This window comes from Strix aluco, chromosome 3 (genome assembly GCF_031877795.1).
Source record: "Strix aluco isolate bStrAlu1 chromosome 3, bStrAlu1.hap1, whole genome shotgun sequence".
Classification (NCBI taxonomy): Eukaryota; Metazoa; Chordata; class Aves; order Strigiformes; family Strigidae; genus Strix; species Strix aluco.
The window spans coordinates 85,221,731-85,236,210 of record NC_133933.1 but is presented as its reverse complement, the minus strand read 5'-3'; the positions used below and the strand labels follow the sequence as shown (position 1 = coordinate 85,236,210).

The following is a 14,480-nucleotide window of genomic DNA, read 5'->3' as shown; positions in this document are numbered from 1 at the left end:
AAACTATGACTTTTCGTACTACAGCATATTGCCATTTTTATCTCTGATCTTTCCATACTGATGGACTGTCAAGATGCCCTGAAAAATGCTGGAAAGAGTTTGAGGCTCAGAGCTTTAATATTTAATTGTTAACTTAAAAATTGTTAAAAAAATAAATGTGCACTCCCCCAACTATATAGAGACAATTCACTCTACATGGGGATAAAATACAACTCTCAGGATATAAATGAAATTAAACAATGTATTTTGGGGTGAACATACCAAGTGGATAAAGCTACCAACATTTAATTGCCAAGCTAAGTCTTAGAGAACTACCTATTATACAAAGCTGCAATAACTTGCAATAGTAAACCAGATCCAGGTATCAAAATTTATTCATGTAAGTACATAAAATATATCTGCAGTGTATATTTATACATTCACAATAGAAAGCTGGCAGCTACTGTGATACAAACAAGTTATACCTCTCATGTCAAAAAGAAAAGTATATGAATAAAATAAACAGCCTTCCAGCAGAGATGCATTGGCTGCAGGCCCCAGATATCAGTATACTCACTTAAGTTCAAAGGATGAAAGAAAACTTCAAGGCTCTCATGTTCTATTGATTCAGAGGTGCCATTTTAGTGAAGTTCTCTTTCTTGTGAATTCTAATGACATATCAAATAAAATGTCTTTGTTTACAAACATTTTTATCTCTTAGAGAAAAAATATATTTTTCACAGTACATTGTTCTTAAAGATTCTCAAAATTTTGCCCACTCACCTATAATTTCCAAAAAATCTATTTGGTCAACTAATGAAATGTGCAGATCACTTGTACATAGACATTTATTTATATATTTTTGCACAATGTAGTTAATCTTAACTTTTTTTTTTTTTTTTACTTAGGCATTCAAAACTTTTATTTTTGACAAATCAGAGCCAAGAGTGGGCTTGGTTTTGTTTTGTGGTTGTTTTTGGTTTTTTTTTTCCCCTTTTTTTTTGAATTTCAGGCAGCTGTGTAGTCTGTAATTAAAGTGTTGTTTGGAGTGCGCACGTTTTGAAGACAGTACTATTCACATAATTCCATCAGACATAGAATCTAGAAAGAGTGTTTCACACTCCACTCACTTAAATTAAAGATTTCACTGCAGAAAAAAAAAAACGGTTTCGGGAAATAATTTATGATCTGCTATTTCATATCTTCTCTAGGAATATGACTTCATGAATTATTTATATTTATCTAAGACATTAAAATGTGCAATACAATAGTGTTCCTCCTACCCCAGTGATAGGCTGCTGGACTCAAATAGAGCTTTAATCAGCAAATGTATAACACTTAATTATCATGTTGTATCCAATAACACTGTATAGGTTCAACTGATTTATATTACTTATTCTGTCTCTAGGGAGTGACCTAGAAGAAATATCCACAGTAAAAGTTTTTATTTTATAATATTGAAACTTTTTAACTAACTGACCTGACTGCATTCTCAATACAGGTATTTTACAAAAGATTGCATTACTTGCCATTTTTATTTAAGTGTATCTTTCTAAATATAAAAAATTTTAAATGAAGGCACAGTGGGGAATATAAATTACTTAAGAATAAAAGCTTTTAATAGATGGTTGTAATTTCGAAGATTAAAATAATGTAGAAAAATACAAATGAATAAATTACTCATTTCCTAAATATGCAATAGAAAGTGAAAAATATATTATGAAGATGATCTCAAAAGAGTCTTAACTCTCCTCTTAGAATTCATTTAGCCTCCTCCCTTACTGCATTTATCATTCCAGACAGAAATTTGCAGCCAGTTTTGTAATCATCTAAAAGTTAGTTTACTTTTGGAGCTTGCCTGTCAAATAAAAAGTAGATAAAATTGGAGTAAACACCTTGTAAGTGTAAGAATAACACTTCATCATCCTACAGATGTGTAGGATGTTGCCTCCTATGTTTTGTCTAGCTTTTAAAAGACTAAAGCCTTGAATTTTACAGCTACAGGTCTGAAATAACTTTTTTCTCAAGCAGTTTCTAAACTTAGAACATGAGCTACATCCAAATTAATATTTTAAACAAATGCCCTGAATGTTTTCTTGTAAAGAAATCTAATAATTTCCTGCTCTCGGTGCTATGTATAACTATGGTAAAATAAAGTCCAGTTTAACAGAGATTAAGGTATGAATAGGAAGCCTTCTGTTTTCCAGAAATTACCTAAAAATGAATCTCAAAATTGACAGTACAGTTGTCTATAGTCAGGTATTAAAGTCACCACCAAAGTAGGGCACAGACTGTTCTTTGAACTCTGATTGAATGAGAAGGTATAGTATGGTTATCCTGCAGTTTTAGGTTCTTCTGAAGGGAGTAGGTTTGTGATACAGATAAGGATCATAATGAGTTCTGGTCCCCACAGTTTAGGAAGAATGTGAAGGTCCTTGAGTGCGTCCAGAGGAGAACAACAAAGCTGGTGAAAGGGCTGGAAGGCACGTCCTATAAGGAGCAGCTGAAGACACTGGGTTTGGCTAGTTTGGAGAAAAGGAGGCTGAAAGGTGACCTCATTGCTTTCTACAGCTTCCCGAAGAGGGCAAGTGGAGAGGGAGGTGCTGAGCTCTTCTCCCTCATGTTCAGAGACAGGACATGTGGAAATGGTTCAAAGCTGCGCCCAGGGACGTTCAGATTAGGCATTAGCAAGCATTTCTTTACCAAGAGGCTAGTCAAACACTGGAACAAGCTTCCTAGAGAGGTGGTCGATGCCCCAGACCTATCAGTGTTTAAGAGGCATTTGGACAATGCCCTTTATTAATATGCTTTAACTTTTGTTCAGCCTTGAATTGGTCAGGTCATTGAACTACATGGTCATTGTAGGTCCCTTCTAACAGACATATTCTATTCTATTCTAGTACTTGGATGCCATTGTTTATACAGTTATTTTTCTTTTTTCTTTTTCTCGTTCTCTTTTGTTCTCTCTTCTCATTCTTTTTTCCTCTCGTTCTTTTTTCTTCTCGTTCTTTCTTTTTCTTTTTTGTTCTTTCTCTTTCTTTTTTGTTCTTTCTCTTTTTTTGTTTTTATTCTTAGAGAAGATTACAAGACTCCTGAAAGGTTTGGTTTGGAATGTTTTACCTTAATCTCTGAGTGCCTACACCTTACATCAGCATTCCCAATATATTTTAGTGTAGGTAATGTCATCAGGCCAATTTCAATTCTTGCCAATGTTCAGTTCTGATAAGGTTTTTGTCTTCTTGGTTAGAAGATGAAGTCTCTCTTGCCCTTCCAACTGCATTATAGAGAGAGATTTGCAGGAAAAGACAGTCTTTTTTCCCTAAAGAAATGTTTGACAAGAGTCTTTAACATGCTTGATGCTTCCATTCTATGTGTTGCTCTTTACTGTTCTTGCACAGGTGCACAAACACACACAAATTTTCAGTCTCTTCCTCTATTTTTAGTTTATTTCTATTAGAATGAACAGGGCTAGGAAAGATTTATGATCTGATTCTAGGACCCAGTTCACTTATTAGAAAAACCAAACGAACAACCAAAACCCCCAAACAAAAAAAAAAAACCAACCCAAAACCCAACAGGCATAACATTTATATCTGTAACATACCTAAATAAGAAAATAAGGGTGAAGTTTCACTGTCATTTTAAACTGGCATAGGGCTTCCACATTTTGCAAAACCTGACAGTTATGTGAGCTGGTTTAGTGACCTTAACTGGCATAATACTCCTCAATATTTTTCATAAAATTAATTTAATTCATGTTTAACTGCTAATGAAGTTGGATAAGCACTTGTCATAGTATGAAAGAAGCAGTGATAGCAAACAAACTAGGATGTGGAAAAGGAAATGAGAATTCTGCACAGCCAGCTCTTAGACCAAATCTGAAGATAATCCTGAGCATCTTCCCTGTTTTGTGATAGTTGTAAGAAGCTTCAACTGCTCTTAGTGGCAGAAATAAAACAGTTGTAATTTAACAGATATGAGTAGTTACAGGGCAGGAGGGAGCTGTCGAAATGAGTTTTTCATATTTTAAAAACTTTTTTTCTCCATGCCTCATACTCATTCTATCTTAAACTTTGCAGAACTTGAGCAATACAATTTTCAACTCCTTCACATCAGTGCTTCTTTAATTTTTAATTCTTTTTGTCTTCTCCTGGAGGTCTAGACTAAGAATCAAAGAAAATTATGGTAGCAAGAGAAGCACAAGAAATGAAAACACTATCTTGTATTAAATACCTTTTTTTTAAAAAAAAAAAAAAATAAAAGATCCATAGGATCCTTTCAAAATTAACTGTTTGGAGTTTATTGAGATTCCTTACTCTCTGAAGTTAAGCACTTACTGCAGCGAAGGCTGCTTTCTGTGTCCTAATATAATTCTCTTTTCACACCTCCACCAAACTGAAAGGTGACATGTTTTGAAGAGGTGTGTTTTAAAAACTTTCCTTACACTTTAGGCAAGGTTAGAAACCAATGACACTGTGCATGATGACACTGAGCATGACTGACACATTCCTTTCAATTAAATTGTACATTTGGCAGTCAGTGATCAATGCAGAACATAATTGTAGACATTTTTTCCAGGAGAAACAAGACAGGTTTTGTTTTTGGTTTTGTTGTTGTTGTTTTTGGTTTTGTTGTTGTTTTTGTTTTTTTTTTTTTTTAATGTTTCCATTACTTCTCTCCAATATTGCACAATATTCTAAAATCAGAATCACATGTTGCCTTATTTGAAGACATGCAAGAAAAGGAAAAAGAACACCCTTGACTCCAGAGATACAGTTAGTGAGATTTTGCTTTACTTCTAGTTTTGTGGTAACTCAGTTCTGTCTGACACTGACTGGTAAACAGAAGGTCTATACTTTTCACACACCTATGTTTAAATATATTTATGTAAAACCGACAAAGGCACAGGTATGAATGATGTGGAACTTTACAAAAAGCTGGCAGTTCCAAAATTGAAAGGAATAACAGGCAAATGATAAATTAATTTAGTCCCCAGAATTGTTAACAATACACTTTGTTAACACAACTGAAACCAAATTCTACATATCTGAAAACACTGAACAGTTCAGAAGTTTAAAATTTCGACTGATGAAAATATATTCCTGGATTTCCTCTGTAAAGTACTAAACCCAACAGTCAACACTGGCTTTCATTTTAATTATTGTTGAGATTTTAGACTCTGAAGCTATTTCCTGTTTATATTGTGTGGAACACTGAGGATATCTGAGCTATCCTTGTCTATTACCTGTTGTAATTACCTGTTTCTCCTGAAGAAAAATTTCCATCTTTCAGTCCAGCACTATGTCTATTTAGAATATACATTTATGTACATATATTATACATTCTTATGTAATTTCAAATAATATGTGTAATGAACAATGTACAATTTTTGCTCTGAACTTCAGTACTGAAAGTATAAACATTGTCCTCTGCTTACAGTTTTCAAAATTTAAAACACTAAAAAAAAAAAAAATCATTACTAAGCAATCATTTGGTTTTATTGTTAAGGCACCCTAGTTCTCTTGCAGCTACTTATTACCTTCAAACCCTATAAATTACCTAATACGATCATTTTTTACCAGTTCTCGGAGATGAGACATATAAACAGATCTGTCTCTATAGGAATAAATAGAAAACCATGTACCAACACGAGGCCTTTTTCTTCTGCTTGCCTGCACTTAATCTGTAATCCTTCATATAATTTGAACAGTAATATTCATCACTTACTTGTGCATAAAAGTGCTGAGCTTCAGTTCTTCTGTAACTAAAACAAATTAATACATTTGTCTTCATTAGTTGAACATAATGCACAAAAAATAGGTGCAAATTATTTATTTTTATGCAGGTCAAACCATGTATTGAAAGTAATGTAAGAATTTCAACTGCTTGAGCAGTTAATTTATTGTTGCTGAAATGTAAGAATGTATAGCTAGCATATTTGATGAAGGAACTGGTTTTATAGTTACCGCAGAAGTATGAACATTTTGAAGCACTGAGAGGCATGTTAAGAGACTGAGCTCTATATCAATAACGAATTGCCAGAACACTTAACGTCTGGTAGCTGTTGCGAGCAGACTCTGCCATAGAGAAGCGGTTTCTAGTAGGAATTTTCTGAACAGATGTAACTGAAGCAAAGACATTACAGAAATGTCAATGTTGATGTTATAGTGCCTAGGACCATACGTATGTATTGAATTTTCAAAACTAGTCTACAAATGTAAAATGTCTCTGTCCTGATATGTCACCCCCAATTAGAAATAAACTAGTGTGTTGCATCCCATCACACAGGGTTTGCATGGCTTTAGGCATTCTTGATCTGAAAAGGCTGCAGTATCAGCTATTTATTTTGTCTGTCTTGCATTTCCTGGTTAAGTATTCCTTTTTCACTGCCTATTAGAAATGGGATCTCATTTCCCAGCAACCCAGGCTCACTGAATGAGTATCACCCTCCACCCAATATTTTTTAGTTTAGCTACAACGCTTTAATGTTCTTCTGAGGGATATGTAATAACTGAAAGCAAACTGACCACAGCCTTTCTGAAGGTTACAGGACAGGCTGCCAGAGCTGGGACTGTTCAGTCTGAAGAAGAGAAGGCAGCTCAGAGGGTATCTGATCAATGTGTATGAGCAGCTGATGTGACAGAATAATGAACAGAGAGTCAGACGTTTGTCACTGTCACCCAGCAACTAGATAAGAGGCATAAGGCACAAACTGAAATAAAATAAATTCCATCTAAATGTGAGAGGAAAAATAACACACATGCAAAAATCTTCATTACAGAAAGGGTGATCAAACACTACAACAGGGTGCCCAGAAATGTTGTGGAGTCTCCATCCTTGGAGATATTCAGCACCTAACTGGCCAATGTGCTCTGAGTGACATGCTGTAACTTGAGCAGGTGTGGTGAACTAGACCATCTTCAGAGTACAGTTCTAAATTTCTGCCTTTCATAGTACTGAAATGCAAGAGTTTTGTGATGAAAGTACTTCAGACTTTTTAACTACGTAATCAAGACCCTTCTCTTTGAACAGTGACTTGAATTTGCATCCAAAAGGGGGTAAATAGAAGCTATTGTCTTTTGGTTTGAGCCTACCTAGCTTAATTTTCTGTACCCAAATGATTTGCTTGTAATGGAAAAGAAATTTAAAATTCTAAACGCTCTTAATAAATCTGAATTCTCACTATCTCATTCAGCCCCACTGCTGAGGACAGAATTCTGTAAGTTGACTAGGATAAATGAAAAGACTAGAACCATGGCTTGGAATCTGTCATGGTGCTTCATAGGCAAACAGCACAGTGAGTGAAACACTGAAAACCAATGTTTTTAAGCACTCTTTGGATAGCTGAGCTTCTTATTCTCGCTGTATATAAGATACACACAGCTGATGTCTTCTTTTCCCAAAGATCAAGAACTGACTGCCTTGCCTCTGTAATCACTTTAACCTTGTGAATCAAATTGGGGAACAGAAATCTGCATGGAAAACCTCAGAGAGTCAGCTTTTCTTATTTATCAGAGGGATTAGAAATATATGGAACATCACTTAATAGAACAGTAGCGCTGAAACTTCTTATCATAACCTATAAATGCAATGTGAGATATTGTAGGAATTCTGACAGCTCCAAAGGTCTATTTTTTTTAAAAAAATAACTTAAATGAAGATTGCCCAGATTTAAGATGGCATTGTAATTAGATGTACCTAAGGTCACTTCATACCTCACCCATGATGGAACAGCTAATGGCAAAACACTATCATTCATTGTTTTCGGAATTTCCCTTATAGCTTGGCAGTGGTTTGGGGTGTTCTGCAAAAGCATGAATTGAGTTTTCATGTCTGGACTCTGTGTGTCTGGGATGATTTGCTATTAATTCATATGTACTTTAGAGGTGAGAATGCGATAATGTCTGGTCATTTCATAAATATAAAACAACAAATTTGCTATAAGGCACAGAGCTAAGAAACAGGAAAAAGTCTTTCACTTAACATCACAGAGAAAGCCTGTTATCAAAGCTAATTTAGAATTCACATCCATCTCCTGGTGCAATGCAATGATCTTGGGTTGTTCTATACTCTTAAAAATACCTGGCCAATTGTTACTTCTACGGAGGTCTCTAATTTTGCTACTGAGAACATATTTTCATCAGTGGCTTTTTTAATTTTTTTATGTATTTTTATTTGTTAGCCTTGCTCATTTACCTGGAATTAAACTGAGATCCAGATTTTGGGATAAAGGAGGATCTTCTCCCATGTTAAGCTTTCAGGAACTGTTGCCCTTTCTTTTGATTTATTGCTGTTCTCTTCACTGTGGGATGTTGCTTACTTCCTATGATTGCCAAAGAATTTTAATCCATCAAATCCCCAGCTACAGCAGTGGCATTACTTCATGACCTGGAAAGAGTCCTCAATGATCTTTTCTTATGTGAAAATGAGCTGACTGAAAGTGGACCCAGGGACTGGGAACCAACAGAATCCCTCCTCTTTCTTCATATGCTCCTTGTAGACTTTTGAATCCACAGATAGGAAGAATGAAAGAAGCTATGTTGACCCTTCTCTGTGTCACTTCCATTCCAATTAGAGAGGGTTAACAAAGTTAGGAAGCAGGGCTGACTGACTCTAAAAAGAAAAACATTTCTGTGGAACTAAAGTAAATACTTCTCCTGTACCCAGGGCCCCTGAGCTGCCTATTTCTTTTCTATGGCATGTTATAACTGTGGATGTCAGTCTTTATTACTGAATGCTGACTATGCTGCAGATTCCTGGAAGGTGTTTCAGGCCCTGTGATGCATGAGGCTGTAGGAATTAGTTTTTCCATGTTTCCTCATAGTCTAAACATCCACTCCACAATTATGTGTGAATGAAATCCCTTCCACCTTGTTTCTGTCATGCCTATGACTCCAGTGTGAATGACACTTAAGAGAAACTGAACTCCACATAATGTATCACCAGTTGTCCCCTAACAAGAAGTGTCTGTTCCAAAGTCCTGGACTAATTTTTGTCTTGTAAAAACATAAGGAAAGCTTCATCATAGTAACTAGTGGACAGCGATAACAAAACAATATAACAAACCTAACTTTCAACTATGATTTAACTAAGCATACACTCAGACTGATGACAGAACATCTAGTCTGTGATTCTTGATGGGACTTCTGTACTTATTCAGAAATGTCGATATGCCAAGACTTAAATGATTCCACCTGTCTCCAGCAGTATAAATGGTGTTAGCCAGCATTCTAATGGAAATTTCAGATATGCCTACACTGGAGTGAGACCATGACTGTAGCTTACGTATGAGTACCCAAACTAGTTTTAGGATAGATAGATCAATCTGGTATAAACACAGAATCACAGAATCACAGAATCGTCTAGGTTGGAAAAGACCTTGAAGATCATCTAGTCCAACCATCAATAGGAACTAACACAATGGGAAAGGGTTCATGCTGAAAGAAAAAACCCCTCAAAACCACAAAAAAACTCCACCCAAACACCCCCATGCTAAGTTCGGTGCTTCTTCCTCTTGACTGCTAAAACTAGAACTTGAATTGTATGTTTTGTTCAATGTAAAGTATTCACATACAATTTCAACACTTAGATATTAAAGGAATATCTTTCCTGTTACATTTGGCTTTCTCCTTCCAATAAATACTTCAGTACCAGAAGTATTTGATGATCTAAATTTTGTACCTAGGTTCTGAATATGATGCTGTATTCCTAACTATCTTTCCCTTTTGCTTAGGCCAAGTACACAGAGTATGAAATAATGTTGCAGGATAAGTAGAATAGTCTTGAGGTTTTTAATAACAGAAGAAAAAAGTAACAGGAACAAAAGATGCTATCAGTGGCGTAGGAGTGTTCAGAATGGATTTTTCTGTCTAGCACATCAAAAGTAACATGTAACAATATTCCATGGGCACCAGCTTTCAAAATACCAGGCAATTCATACTGATATTTTTTGGTAAAATGCACCTGGAATGATGAAACAAAAAAGTTCCTGGTTCAACATTTTCTTAATGAAGGAGTTAGTGGAATGCTGCTATTCCTTTTTATTTGGTTAGGATCAAAATCATTTCTATAGGTACCAATATGCTTCAGCTTCTTTTGTATTTAATGGAATGAGTAAAACAGACTAAGAGTAACAAAGCAGGAGATTTTATTAAATTATAATCTAGTAGGAAACATTTTCAAGATGAGCCAGATCAGCAGGATTTCAATATACTAATCTGTATGCAGTGAAGTCTCAATATGAAAAGCTTATGTGTTCATAATTTATGATTAAGCATATCATTATGTGCATAGATCTTTATATACTGAGACTTCAGGGCAGAAAACCTATCTATCTGAGACTTTGTTGTCTTAGTTTTGTATAGATGCTTCAGAGAATAGAATTTTATGCATATTTACATTTTTATTTTAAATTTTCATAAGCAGGTAACTGCAAATAGAAATTATTGCATCCCTTATTGAGTTTGTTGATTACAGGAAGGCACTAATATCTCTGTAATCTGTAACAGAAGGCCTTAAAACTAGAGTGGGATCAAACAAATAATGTATAGATTATGTTCTGTAGGCCCTCCCATTCCAGTTTCTCATGGGAAAAGCTCATCAGTTGGTAGAGAAAAGAAAGCAGTAGGAATGAGGAAAAGAAAGAGAAGAAAAAGTCAGGTATTTCTGCACTGGACTTCTCCTTTTCTCTGCGCTCAATGGAAGATTGTATACTCATCTGTTTCCCTGATTTTGGGATGGAGTTTTAAATATCACTGTGTCTGTCTCCTCCCAGTCTTGCCCCCATGCACAGGCTGGTAAGATTTTTTTCAACTGTTTGTCTTTTTATTGAAAGTTGAGATGTGAAGTTCACATTTCTTCACATAGCAGAATTTTATTTTCTCTCTTGTTTTTTTCTTTTTTTTGCTTCTGCTTTATTACTTTACTCTTATTCATACTGTATTTATTTTGCAAATGCATTCATATACATTGTCTGTGACTCTTAAAGTTTCTGTTTTAATTTTTTTTTTTTTTTATCCTGAACAGTAAATTCTCTTAAATGAAATACTTCTGATTTAAAAAAAAATCTAAAAAAGGGGACATGGTCTTCTTGCAACACCTCATGGAAGGACTTGATTAATCTTACTGCCATATGTTAGGAGTGATAGGGAAAATTGCCAGTAAATATCAAAAATTTTTTAGATTTACTTGCTGAAATTTTTCATTTCTGCAAGGAAAACTGTTTTAACATCCAGAGTGTAATCTGGATGCTTTGTCCATATCCTTTATTTATTTTCTCTTTTTGTATACTAACTTTGTCATGCACAGATCAGACCACGATACTTTTAGCCACTGCAGATGCTTTTGGGTGGATTTTACATTGCTGGGACTTGCAATCCAGCTTGTATCAGAAAAAAATCTAAGAGAAAATAAAATCTTAGGCTATAATATCATTACTATGCTTTTTTTGTTCTCTTAATAACTATCTGAATCAGTATAAACATAATTTTTTCAAATATCAGATTATTAGGTGTACTCATTATTTGTTGCAAAATGTGAATCAATGAATTTAGAACATTGTAAGTCATTCAGAAATAGAATAGAACTACAGCATTGAATGCTAGCTTTTTCATGGGTATAAAATTTTAAATGCTTAATTTAACAGCAGCAGTATGCAATGCTGGATATCCCACATTGATCCTTACTTGTGAGATTACCACTTTTAAGATAAGATAATAAGGTATAAAAAATACAAATATTGCAGCAGAAACACCAAATGCCCTGTAATCTGTCCACTCCACAACTATTTTTGCAAAATTTTGCAAATCACCTACAGCTATAGAAATACAGTTGAACAGAATCACTATTAAACACATGCTTCTAATGTAATCCTCATAAATTTAGATAACTGTAGATAGGATTAGTCCATGCTTTATTTTTTCTGTCTATGAATTCCTCAGTTAACTCATTTTACAAATGCTTCAAATGGACTAGAACTGTATGTGTACAGATCCGGTCCTTAGAAAATATATATATATATATTCTATATGTACATATACATGAAGAATAGTTGGTACTGCCTATATTTAAACCAACAGAAAGTGTGGAAATGAAATGCAAAACAGTTTAATTAGAAAGCAGCCTGTCAGATCAGAAGATGGCTTAAACTGGATCCAAGATTATTTCTTAGAATTTAATGTAATTTAAGTTGTTGTTAAATATTTATAGGCAGTGTAACACCAAAAATATCCCGAAAGATTATAGGATGCACTTATACTTCCCCAGGCTCTTGTGGACTAATCACTTTCCTTCTTCCATCTGACTGAAGATATGTGTCAAGTATAAGGCTTTGCAGAGTTTCAGCATAATCAAGATGGTCTGAAACAGTGTTATTTAGACCCTTTCATGCACAAGAGACTAGAAACAAGACGTTATTTTTCTTTCTTTCTCCTTCCCATATAGTCCTGTGTAAACACAGTTTAGGTTCTAGTACAGAATATCATTCTTTTCTAAGCATAGAGGATAAAAGCCTAAGTTCTTGCAACTTAAATACTTTGAGGTTAGCTGTTCCCACTTTTTGTTCTGGAATAAAGGAAAAGCCCAGTGCGTTTTGTAATTAATGGTCCTTTCTATGTTTTGCTTCCATTCTGGCACAACAGCCCTTTGCTATTAGTTTTATTCTCATGATAAACTCTAGATATGTAAGAAGAAATTGAAGAAATAAAGAATAAATTTAAAGAAATTGCAAAAGAAAATATGTTTTCCAAGAGTGTAAAGAGTGTAAAATATCCTGTCTATGCATTCCTTCAGCTCCTTCGTAGTTGATCACAGTACATGAAATAGTCAAATGGGCAGCATCTCTCTAAAGGATGCTGAGGATTTTTTTTAAAAAAGGTATCAAGTTAATGAAAATACATTTTATTACTCAGCCAAAGGAGACACTGTAAAAATTATAGCTAGTAAGTATCATTATTATGACAGAAAGTAAAAGAGAAGGGCTTTTTTGTAGAATTGCATTCATACCACATGAAAGAGAGGATGCCATGCCTTTTCATCTACTCTTTTTTTTTCTTGGGATTTCTTAACAACTTTAATGAAGAGTCTTTTGTTCCTGTTTTTGAAGGAGGAGAAGAAAAATTACAACTTTGTTCTCTCCTTATACATTACATAAATCTTAACATAGAAAACACTTCAAACTGATGCGTTTTACTTTCTAACATTCAGAAAAGAAAATCTTTCTGCATAGGCATTATTCATTAATTAATGTAGGTTTTAAAGTACTCATTGAAAAGCCCTTATCCACTATATAACGAAAAAGAGAGCAGATGACAAACAAAGATATGACACCACCCTTTGAACTACCCCTTGAAATACTGAAAGGTTCAAAAGCTACAAAATTATCATGTTATTTTAAAATACTGAATTATGAGAAAGAAATCCATTAAAGTATGAAAATTTACATCCCTGTTATCCAATTACACATAACCTTATCTTTCTGAATGCATTGTTACATGGTACTGTTAATAAGTAAGTGTGTGCTTGGAATGTGTCTTAAGTGCTTGACGATCTATCAAATAGAGACTTCTGTGGCTTGGTCTTGAAGTGTAAACTGTTGTTTCTTCTTTTAATAAAGTATAGTATAAAACGTTTGTTACATATCAGATCTTGGATTAGCTTTAGGGTAACAAGCTATGAAGCAACAGCCTGTAGATTTATGTATATTAGACTAAATCTACTGCAGCATAATTAAAAGCCTGATGGAAATTGAAAGACTATCTGCCTGGATATAACAGTTGGGCATGAAGATCTTTGAGACCACAGGACTAAGTGTGATAGGACTTGTTGCATCGTGTCCTGGCGTACAACACCAGCTGGATCAAGTTTTGTGCATATTTATTTATATGTGTGTGTGCATTTGGGTTTGTATTTATGTGACTAGTGTGACCATGGTGAGATGTAAATGGCTTTTCAATAAATGTTATCATTGTAGAGAATATAGTTTTTCCTGTGACATTATATTACATTTTATTCTTATCAGCAATAACTAGCTTTCCATAAAATATACCCCATGTAATATATGTTCCCTGTGGTCTCTTTAGGTTCTCCATATAGAGACAAGATCACTATAGCAATTCTTCAACTGCAAGAGGAGGGCAAGCTCCACATGATGAAAGAGAAATGGTGGAGAGGCAATGGCTGCCCAGAAGAGGAAAGTAAAGAGGCCAGTGCTTTGGGAGTTCAAAATATTGGAGGAATCTTCATTGTGCTGGCAGCAGGATTAGTGCTTTCTGTCTTTGTGGCAGTGGGGGAGTTTTTGTACAAATCAAAAAAAAATGCCCAGTTGGAAAAGGTAAATATTGTCTTTTCCTATTTTATTTTATATTTATGGTTTATTTAAAATATATTTTAAGCATTTGTTAGTGAAATGTAGGTGATGCATACTGATTGCTTATTGTATAATACAGTACTTGTATAACAAAGGATCTCAGCAAATTACCCAAAGTTTTACATTTACAGCTTTT

General features: G+C 34.5%; 1 protein-coding gene across 5 annotated transcripts in view; it reads left to right on the top strand.

Annotated features, from left to right (window-relative positions):
* The window catches only part of GRIK2 (glutamate ionotropic receptor kainate type subunit 2), a 445,391-nt gene that overhangs the window by 411,457 nt on the left and 19,454 nt on the right, over positions 1-14,480 (top strand). For all 5 annotated transcript variants that reach the window (XM_074819452.1, XM_074819453.1, XM_074819455.1 and 2 more), the window contains one exon: positions 14,058-14,308. In XM_074819452.1, coding sequence (XP_074675553.1) covers positions 14,058-14,308 — 251 coding nt within the window. The remainder of the gene's footprint in view (positions 1-14,057; positions 14,309-14,480) is intronic.